The sequence below is a fragment of the Squalius cephalus genome, assembly GCF_949319135.1.
Source record: "Squalius cephalus genome assembly, chromosome: 20".
NCBI lineage: Eukaryota > Metazoa > Chordata > Actinopteri > Cypriniformes > Leuciscidae > Squalius > Squalius cephalus.
The window spans coordinates 24,906,014-24,916,850 of record NC_137141.1 but is presented as its reverse complement, the minus strand read 5'-3'; the positions used below and the strand labels follow the sequence as shown (position 1 = coordinate 24,916,850).

At 38.1% G+C, this 10,837-nt stretch overlaps 2 protein-coding genes across 2 annotated transcripts; one reads left to right on the top strand and one right to left on the bottom strand.

Moving 5' to 3' along the window:
• The first annotated feature begins 1,013 nt into the window (after window positions 1-1,013).
• On the top strand, window positions 1,014-9,071 carry znf839 (zinc finger protein 839). Its single transcript, XM_079853070.1, has 7 exons — window positions 1,014-2,080; window positions 3,058-3,945; window positions 4,027-4,209; window positions 5,168-5,260; window positions 5,392-5,538; window positions 5,621-5,755; window positions 7,461-9,071. Exons 1-7 carry the CDS (start codon window positions 1,256-1,258, stop codon window positions 8,124-8,126), a joined length of 2,937 nt encoding a protein of 978 aa, XP_079709196.1. The 5' UTR covers window positions 1,014-1,255; the 3' UTR covers window positions 8,127-9,071.
• A 55-nt stretch (window positions 9,072-9,126) lies between these two features.
• cinp (cyclin dependent kinase 2 interacting protein) lies at window positions 9,127-10,594 on the bottom strand. The gene is made up of 4 exons (XM_079853071.1): window positions 10,194-10,594; window positions 9,903-10,035; window positions 9,695-9,824; window positions 9,127-9,450 (listed from the first exon to the last, which is right to left on the bottom strand). Exons 1-4 carry the CDS (start codon window positions 10,358-10,360, stop codon window positions 9,248-9,250), a joined length of 633 nt encoding a protein of 210 aa, XP_079709197.1. The 5' UTR covers window positions 10,361-10,594; the 3' UTR covers window positions 9,127-9,247.
• Window positions 10,595-10,837: the final 243 nt, after the last annotated feature.

Here is a 10,837-nt window from a genome sequence, read left to right as displayed (position 1 = left end):
CTCCCACCAGACAAAGGTGTGTGTGTGTATTACTTTGTTCTGTGAAAAATATGTTTGGACTGCAAAAGTCTTTGTGACTGAATAGCATTCATATGTATGCTATGCTAAATGTTGAAGGCATAACAACATGTTTGTTCAGTGGACTTGATGATTTTTATATTATTATAGTTGCTCTGTTTGAGGGTATTTTGACCCATTAACATAATGGCAATAACGTGATAAAAAGATTCATATTAGTGATACAGCAGAATGACAAACGAGACCATGAAATGTGGATTGAGAAATGTAAAAGTGGTCCCTTCCTGCCCCCTGCCGGAGATTTACTGTAAAAATGTAGGTAATTTGCTCCACATTATTTTATTCACAAACAAACCCACCAACATTACTATGCTGTTTTCTTAGTAATAAATCTAATTTCATTAGGGATTGTGTGTAGGCCTATATGCTATTTAAGGTCCAAATGGCTTTTTCTCAAGTCTCTCTTCAACTAAATTTGAAGAAATAAAATTTTCACACTCTCATAGTTTATTAATATTATTTTTTCCACTAACAATGACCAACAGTTTTTATACATGCATCACATTAGAATTCTGTCATTTTTTTCTTCTGAAAATCAAGAACATTTCCAACATTCAACAATGAAGATACAAATTGTGAAATCATCATAGCCTAGTAGCTATAATAGCCTACAGCAGTTTTTGTACATGGGATAATATGAAATGTCAAAAGTGATAGGAATTAATCAGGAAAAGGGACAACTTTTGACTACGGTGTATCCCAAAGTTGTGGGACCCCAAACTATTATAATAAGGATTAAATAAAAACACATTTGTTACTTGAGAATGGTCTTCACATCTAAACAAGATTTTTTTTTTAAAATATTTAAGATATTGTCCAGTGTAAAGGCAGTAGGACAATATGAGCGGTAGCCAGGTAAAATATATCTTATTAAAAAGAGAAAAGAGAGAACGGCGCGCTAAAAGCGGAAGTGACGTGATTTGTTATTACCCATCCTCCGTGCTATCGTCATCGGTGGCATGGACGGGAAAACCAATTGCCTGGCTACCGTTACCTTAGTAAGCGTCTCTGGATTATAACCGTATTCCAAATTTGAAATGTTTTTGACCAGGTTTTGAATCAACCTCGCAAATATTACTCACATTTTGAGTATTAATCGTCTGCAAGCAAACAGCTTCTTTTCGCGCTCTTGTGAGGGTCCTTACGTCAGTTAGCAAGTTTTGCTCCTGTAAACAAAATGGCGGACAATGAAGACGAAAATAATTCTGCGTCCAAATCTGCTGCAGCGAAAATGGAAAACCTCGACGCGAGCGAACCTCTGCAGCAGCCCGAGACGACACAAGCCGAAGGGGAAAACAACCAAGAAGACGCAAGCAAAACGCCGTCCACCGCAGAAGGGGGCGTTGATCAAGGCCTCGTCGAGTTAATGCACAGCGAGTCGGCGGTGGATGTCAGAGTTGTGGATGGTAACGTTAACGTTACTCAGGAGGTGATCGGGCAGATCGTGAGCGGTGAGGTGATTACCGATTCAAATATCATTACGTCTTTTGTTCAGGCCACCGCAGAGGCCGGTTTAACGGCAGAATGCACCACTGTAAGCGGCGACGTCTTAAACGCTCTTGCACCGACGACCACCATCATTTACGTGCAGCCCGACGGCAGCTTCGTGGAAAGCTCGGGCTTATCGGCCGAGGAGCAGCAGCAATTAATCGAGCAATTATCGAAACAACAATTAGTCCATGTTGCAGGGACTGAGACAGTTGTGAAACCCTCCACTGCCCCCATCGTGGACGTGCAGCAGGTTATAGTGAGTAAAGCACTGGCAGAGCCAGCTACGACCCATACAACTACCCATACAACTACCCCGAAGATACTGCAGAGATCTGTCACAGCGCAGCCGACGTCCTACATTACACTGGAAACCAGTAACTTGCATTTGGACACCGCGATCCAGCCACAGCCCGTCAGTATCGTGCAGAACGCGTCGCAGCAGCTGCAGAGCGTCGCCAAACACGTCGCGCTGCAGCAGTCGCAGAATGGAGCCAACACGACCACACAGAAGGTACGATAGAGTCTTTCATAAGTCAGAGAGATTGTATGACAAGACAATTCAATTAGGCTATTTACTGTGCAGAATGGGACTGAATGGTTTCTCAGAAAACTTATGAAGTAAGTAATTCCTTTTCCTTCCTTTCCTACCTTCTTCCTGTCGTATATATTCATTTCTTCCACACGTTTTTCCTTCTTTTTCCCTTGTTTCTGCGTTTCCTTCATTATCTACTTCCTTCCATACGTACTTTATTCTTCCAAACATACAATAACTTTCCTTTTCCCATAAGTATTTCGTTCTGTACTTCCCTTTTCTGCGTTTTCTACTTTTTCTTCAGCACATACTTACTTCTACCCAAAAGTGTGTCCTGCTGTAATTCCTTCCTCGCTTTCTGCACAGATTTCCTTCCATACGTCCTTCTGTACACTTTTTCACTTGCATTTACTTCTGTACTTTTTCAAACATTCTTTCTTTTGCACAAATTTCCTTCCTTATTTTCTTATTTTTCTTACTCCTTGTACTTCTTCACTTCCTTTTGTGCTTCCTTTCTTCCACAAGTGTTTCTTTTTGTACTTCCTTACTTTAGCACGTTTTTCTGTGCATAGATCTTCCTTTTCTTTCCATACTTATTTTTCTCTATACATCTTTCCATCCATACATGTATCGCATATAGAAATGATACAAATTATCAAGAACTTGGAAATCCTATTAGACAGTTGGCATGAGATCCTATATTCATTTCTTTTTCACTGTTTTATAAAAATTGTAGTAACTATGGTATTTGGGTAGAAATAATGGTTACCAAGGTCTAAAGTTTTTGTAAGTCAAAGCAAATCTTTCTTCTTACAATAGTATGATGTCAAATGCATCCTTCTACCTATTCTGCATAAAACCAGTCAGATATTCTGAACTGAACTAGTCCACAGACTGTGTAAGCAAATTATTTAGCCGTTTATCTCCAATGTTAATGTTGTTGTTTTTTTATTCAGGCACCCGAGCCCATCCAAATTCAAGTGCAGGCACCTCTGAAGCAAGACAATAAACAACGGCAGACAACTCCAATAACAATTTTACAGCCGCAGAATCTGTCAGCTGGTCAGCCACTGGTAAAGGTTTCAACCGTAGGAACATTAAGCAGCCCACAGATCATCCACATCACCCCTGTGCCTGGACAGCAGCAATATTTCTTACAAAACCCAAATGATCCTCCTATTCAGCTTCTCCTTCAGAAACCGGCTCCTATGGTTAGCACAATTTCTGTCCCAATTAGCAAGGTACACGTCCCTGCACCTGCCATAGTCAAGAGTCCACCAGCCAAGCCAGTTGTTCCTACCCCAAAGATCCTTGTGCCGTCTCCGAAAGTTTTATCTCCTCCAGCCAAGATAACGATGCCTACCAAAGTTATTACTGTGGAAACTAAAACTTCAACTCCAGCTGTTGGAAAGGATACCCAGAAAGTTAAGAATCGCCAGAAGAAGCCTCAAAAAATCCAGACCCGCTCTGGTCGGGTGTCTAGACCACCTAAGCACAAGGTGAAGGACTACAAGTTTATTAAGAATGAGGACTTGGCAGAAAGCCACCAATCAGATTCAGATGACTACTCTGAGATAAGTGTGGAGGATGAGGATGGAGAAGAACGGGGGAAGAAGAGCTCAGATGTAACCCTCAATCTCCGTGACAAATCCTTTAAATGTGATACCTGTGATAAAGCGTACATCGGCGTCGCCGGTTTGAACAGGCACTATAAGCTAAATCCCACACATGACAAGAACCCGACACCACCTCAAGCAGAAGACCTTTCCACAACTAGAGACGAACAACCTTCAGGAACTGAAGTCACTGATAATAGTCATGTGAAAACACTCAGTACTCAAAAAGTAAGATGATTTGTTTTGCTTGCTGGATGCTAGGTGTATTTATCTGATTAATCAAATAATCACAAGTAAACAATATTTCAGGTTCTAGAAATTGGCAAGGTAGAACCCAGGAGACCTGGGCGGCCCAGGGGACCAGTACGGCCTGGCCGTCCGAGGAGGCCTGGGCGACCACCTAAGAGAGGACGACCAGGACGGCCACCCAAGTACCCCAGAGGAATGAGCTTAGAGCAGCAAGCACAAAGACAAAGAAATCGGCTAAAAGAAGTACGATCTAGATTGCTATACATCTGTGTGCTTACACTATTTAGACATTCAAATCATATATGCATGCATTCTAGGTGAAGTGTTTTTTAATAAATGCTTTGTTATAGTGACTTTTCACCGTCATCTCTGTGGTTTGTACTCTCACATATTTGATGTGTTCAACCTATGAAGTAGTTATATCATGTAACTACTGGGTAAAATGCTAATGGTCAGGGCTGGCTAGGTGATACAAGGATAATGTTATAACAGTTGCTTGATACAGTGGGGTTCAATAGTCCACTTGTGAAAAAGCTGCTTCTTATTTTATTTTTAAATTTTAGTTTTTCTTGCATTACAAATTAAGAGAAAGTGAAGAGAAAAGTTGACTAAACTATATTAGCATCCACACTAATGTACGATAATGTAAATGTATTAATAGTGCACTGCAGTTATGTCATCTGATGCTTTAAATTCTTGAGCTCTTTAAAGCAGAATGGATTCTGATTGGCTGTTAATGATTTTAGTGATCAGCTGGAAAAAATCACTCTGGAAGTGATTCCAACAAGTGATTCTGTGTTGTTATCTTTATAGTTGTGTTGTGGACTTCCCTATTGTCATAGAATTAGATTGATTATTACAACTTTTTATAGTTATTGTCCTTAGTGTGAACAGGCCTTTTAGATTCTTTTAGTAGTATTTTTTTTTTTTTATTCACATGGTCAATGTCACAAATTTGTTTATTTGATAAATGATTTTGAAATGGTACTGAATCTGAAAAGCTTCCTTATGATTTCTTTGACATTTTTTATAATCCTATAACTTTTTTATATTTCCATGTTTATAATAGATTTTAACTCCTAGATTTTCAGTGTGAACAGATGCTTTTAAACCCTATTGAACATCTAGATAGAACTGACACTTTTGACTGTTGACTAATTTTGAATTCACCCCTGACTGAGTATCTTTCATCTTTCTTCAGTTTATTAAACAGTACGATGATGAAGATCTCATGGAGATTGTTCTTCCACGTCTGGCCAGAGTCATGACTGTATGGGAGTTTGTGCTGATGAAGGTATGTTCAGATGTTCTGAAACATGGGATAGATTTTTGAATTTGTCCATTTCTCACTGTTGAATCAATGTGTAAAATACCATGTTATTACATATGTTGGAATACATGCTTACAGTGTTCTTGTCCCTATAGGTGGAAAAGGGCTACCCATCAAAGCAACAGTTCCCGAGCGTGTACCATGAATTTGAACAACTACACAGCCAAGTGAAAAAGATGGCCCTGGAATATTTGCACACTTCACCAGCCTCTCGGCCAGCTATAGAGGTCAACAACATGGGAGTAAGTAATTGCTAGATATTTAATCATCTCAGCTTTGTGATCAAACTTGAGTACATAACAAATAAATTATTTGTCATTTCAGGTTTTACAATCTCTGGGTATAACCGATCCCAATGCACTGAAACTCCTGACTTCCTCTGAGGGACAACAAAGTCAAAACACAAATCAGTCAGAGCCAAGAGCAAATCAGGCCACAAAGAGTCTACGGAGTATTGAGGTACGTTCTATGCACAGATAATTCCAGTACAGACTCCTTTAAATAGGGTTACATAGTATACATTTCTGTATTTTCATAATTAATGATTCTATTTATTAACTAGTCAGGGGTTAGTGGGTTTAGTGCAGGGGTTTTCAAACTTTTTGATGCCCTGATGCTTTTGTGAGGAACCCCCTTTGTAAAATATAAAGGCAGTTATACATTTTCATAGTAACACTTAGGGTAACAATACAGTTTTATTTGATAACATTAGTTGACTACATTACTTAACATGAACTAACAATGAACAACACTTCATTTTAATTTCAGAATATATTAATACATTTTTAAGAGTAAAAGCTGTATCTGTTAACATTTAGTTGATGCACTGTGAACTAACATGAATATAAACATTTTTAACTAACATCATTAACAAAGGTTAATAAATTATGTAAAAATAAATTGTTCATGTTAATGCATTAGCTAAGCTAGCAAATGAGACCATGAGAGGTGTCTACTCTCACCTAAGCTTACGCTACTCCTACATCCAGCATCATGTGTCAGGTCAGAGGTCACTCTCTTTCACCGGAACTCAACTTGCATACTTCCGTTACTGAAAGCCAGTGATTTATAGTTTATAAAGTTATAAATATGGATATTTTTCTTACAAAAATGCATCGCTTCACTTCAGAAGGCCTTTATTAACCCCCTGGAGCCGTATGGATTACTTTTATGATGGCTGGATGTGCTTTTTTTGGGCTTCAAAATCTCAGGAGCTACTCACTCCCTTTATAAAGCTTAGAAAGAGCCAGGATATTTTCTAATATAACTCTGATTGTGTTTGGCTGAAAGAAGAAAGTCATCTACACCTTGGAGTGAATTATTTTTAATAATTACATTTTTTATTTTTGGGTGGACTAACCCTTTAAATCTTTTTATGGCCAGTATTAGGGTTATGTAAGATAAACATTTAAATACAAAACAGATGATGTTTTTATTTCTTACTGGTGAAATCTAGAACATAAAATAAAATTATCTTGATTAGAATTGTTTTTATGATGTTTTTAAAAGAAGCCTCTTATGCTCAAGGCTGCATAATTTAAAATAAATGAATTCATTAATAACTTTCTTTTTTTTTTTTTTTTTTTAAATGTAATGCATTCCTGTAAATACAAAGCTTAATTTACTCCAGTCTTCAGTGTCACATGATCCTTTAAAAAACATTCTGATATGCTGATTTGCTGCTCAAAATTATTATTATTTTTTAATCAATTGAAAACAGTTGTGCTTAACATTTTTTTTCAGGATTCTTTGACTAGAAATTTCAAAAGAGCAGCATTTATTTGAAATTGAAAATCTTGTGTAACCTAAATGTCTTTACTGGCACTTTTGATTAACTTAATGTGTCTTGCTGATTTCTTTATTAAGAAAAACCTCTTATTGACTGCAACCTTTTGAATGGTGCTGTATCCAGTCCTACACATATTTTGTGATAAAATCTAAAATGTTCTGTGGACTGCAGTTGGAAGGCCCCTTATTTAGTAGATGCTTTTATTTATCATGATTTGCTCCTTGTGGGTTTTGAACCTGGAACCTTTCATTTACCTAGATCCTCAACATCACCACCGCTCTTTAAGCTATTGTGTGTTACTCGTCATACTTTTATAGGAACAAAACATTGTTTACAGTGTATGGTAATCATATTTACTCTTCATGTTATCCTTAGAATGCCAAAATGCTGCCTCCTGCAAAAAGGTTTAAAATAGAAAACTGCAATGAAGAAACCAACGGCTATCAAGTTAATCAGAATGGCATCCAGAAGGACGAGACCGTTGACGGCTCTGTGATGCGAAAACCTCAGGTGGTGTTGACCAGACTGGAGAGCTTGACTTCTGTAGATCTAACCGCTGACGACGCTACACAGAGCGCTGAAAACGCCAGCCCACCGAGGACAGAGGAAGAGCCTATGGAGACGGAAGTGCCTTCTTCGGATTCTGATGCTACAAAAGCCGTAGAAGATCCAGAGATCTCCAAGGTCCTGAACAGCAGCGAAGCCGTGGATATCGCGGATCAGGTGAAACAGCTGGAACAGGCTCTGAGCACTGACTCCGAGTTTAAGAACTCGCAAGAACCCGCTCAGCAAGAGGTTCAAGAGGACCAGGCCGACGCTCTCGAAGATCCCGAGGCCATTCAGGTGGTGCAGGAAGAATCTTCTGTTGTCATCCAGACAGCAGAGGGGCTCGTCATGCAGAGCGCGGAAGAGTTAGCCGCCAAAGGGATCGTCATTGTCAACGGGCCCGACGGCACAATGATGCACATTGAGGCACCTGAAGGGGTTCCTTTAGAGACTGTTCATGCCCTGCTGGGCATTGAAACTGAAAGAAAGACTTAATGGAGACACATCTTCACTTCCTGTTTTTGTCCATTATTCACACCATTCATGCGTTCTGTGTAATGGTGTTTTTTCAATGAACTTTTATTGCATTCTTTGTAAATTTGTATAAAAACAGTATTATTATATAATAGTGTTTTTTTTCTGTTTATACAACAAAAGTCATTGTTCATTTTGAATTTTAGACAGTTCACTTATGTTGGCATATCTTAACTATTGGTTTCTGAGGAAATGATTATGTAGCTGCGTGTTATGTGTCTCAAGGGGAAAGAGATGACATGGTGGCAAACGCTTTGCATATGTGACACACTAAATTGTGGAAGGAATCTAGTACTTTTCGTTTTGGAAACTGATTCTTTCGCAACATGCACAAAATACTATTTGCCAAAACTAAGTTATGGACTCCAGCAAGGTTCAGAAAAGCTGTGGTAAGATTTTTGTGATGATGTGTCCACTTAGCCATTCAGTGAAATCTGTACATAACCATTTCTTTATGTTAGAAACCCAGGCTGTAGTTCTAATACAGTTTAAATTGGTACCCCATGACATATTTTATTTATTCAAACCTTTCTGGACATTCGTTCGAAAATGAACCTTTAAGGCTGAAAGTGGTCGTTCCCCAGAGGTTTGGCCCAAAAACATGGAATTTTGAGATGTCATTCAAAGGGGATGTTTTTCATAACAGACCACTGTCTCACTAAGCAGTGAGAAAACGTCTAGATTTGTAAAAAACTGACTCGAGGTTCTTATAATCTTAGACTGCAGCCTCTTATGTTCCATTGTTTCTGTTATTTAGTAGTTTGTCCAGTGCAAAAGTCATTTGAAAAGTTGTTGCACTATTTTATTACTTTTTATATAATCTCTGGTTTACTGTTTTGAAACATCTCAGCATTTTTAATACAAAGGGACATGTTCAAATATGACATTAAAACTTTTGTGAGTGAGTTTATGGAGTTAAGACTTTGTATGGTAAAGACAAGGGAATTATGACAAGAAAGTATTACAGTATAAAAACAGGAGTTTATTTTTTATGAGAGAAATTTGAAGGTTAAACAGATTAAAGCTATATACATGTCGGGATATGCTTTTAATTTGTCCTCAAGCATAGATTCCAGACTGAATTACAAAGGTCTGTGACCCGTTTCTAATAGCAAACTCTCTAGCAGCAGTTTTCCACTGTCGTCAATGTAGGGTTGATACAGCCAAGATGACAGGTAGACCATTGAAAGATCAGCATTAGAAGTGTGGGCCAGTTCCTGAAGTATGGTCTTCTTCAGTGCCAACTCCTGCTTGTATGACTCGTAAAGCTTAGAAGATACTTCAGCTGCCATGAAGAGGACAAAGAAACAAAAGGTCAATAACATGCGACTTAAGTGATAATTCCATTTTACTCTGCAAATAATATATGGTTGTCTTAAGGGGGTCACATTTGCAGGGTAATATTTATTCATATTAATTTTAGAACCAAACAAATTCTACTTAAGTAAACTCTGGACATACTGATCAAATTAACATTAATAGAAAATGGGATAACTTGGTTTATGATTATGAGCCTTTATTTCTCATACCAAACTGATGGGTGGGCCACGTGTGAAACAGTGGTTCTGCTCTTCCTTTCTCTCCATACTGGAATGCTTCTAGCTCACAGATCCCACGCTCATCACTGACCATTTTCTCCATCTTTGACAGTATGTTTGCCTTTGGTGAAACAATTTGGACTACATAAAAATGTTACAAAAACACAATACTAGTAATGTTCCTTCTCCAAAACTGTACCATTTTATCCACAACATCTTGTAACTTCACACATTCTTCCTCAAGCTCTTGGTTGCTCTGTTTAAGATTCTTTGAAGGGTCTCCAGCTGCCAAACTGCCTCCTTCCATCACCATATCAGACTCCATATTTGATCTGGGAACAGAGATGACAGAGACACAGGCTACATGTGTAAAAGAGCAGGCAGATTGCTAACAAACGCATTTATTTAATTATCTGATTATATTTTAATTTATATTATATTTATTTTTTAATATTTAGTATTTATTGTTCAACTGACATATTAAACTTACTTTTTGTTCAGTCCCAAATTAACAATTTTAGTCGCAATCGTGGATCCCTCGTCATTTAATCGCTCCCATTTCAGGATGAGATTATGCCAATCAGCAGCGTTGTCCTTTAATTTCCTGGCACTTCCGGTCAAGTTGCCTTTTTTTCCTGGGGTCGTGGACTCCGACATTATGCATTTATTATTATTAATATGTCCAATGCATAAACAGCCGCTAAATTAGGTTGTGCTTTTCATCATAACGCATTTTATTAACCGAGAGCAAATGAACTATTTGCAAATGTGTCTCCTCAGTATAGTTGTCATTTAATTCGTTTAATCAAAGTAATTGAATTCGTAACAATTAAAAACATCGCAGAAACTCACGTGTTTCTTCTTTTCTCTACTTCTACCGTTTAATGCTATGACAATTGCAGAGTGCGTTAGTGCCACCTACTGGAACAGAGACCTCCATTAACTGAGAGTCCTGAGTTCTCTAGTGCAGCCTTAAAAAATAATACTTTAGTGAACTCACTTAAGTATAAGTTTGTACCCTAGACCTCAGATCCATAGAGAGGGTTCTTGAACCAATTTAATTATTTTTAGCCACATTTTGATTGGAACATCAGTGTAAAATCTCTTTGTGCTTTGTCTCTCAGGTTTCCTGTG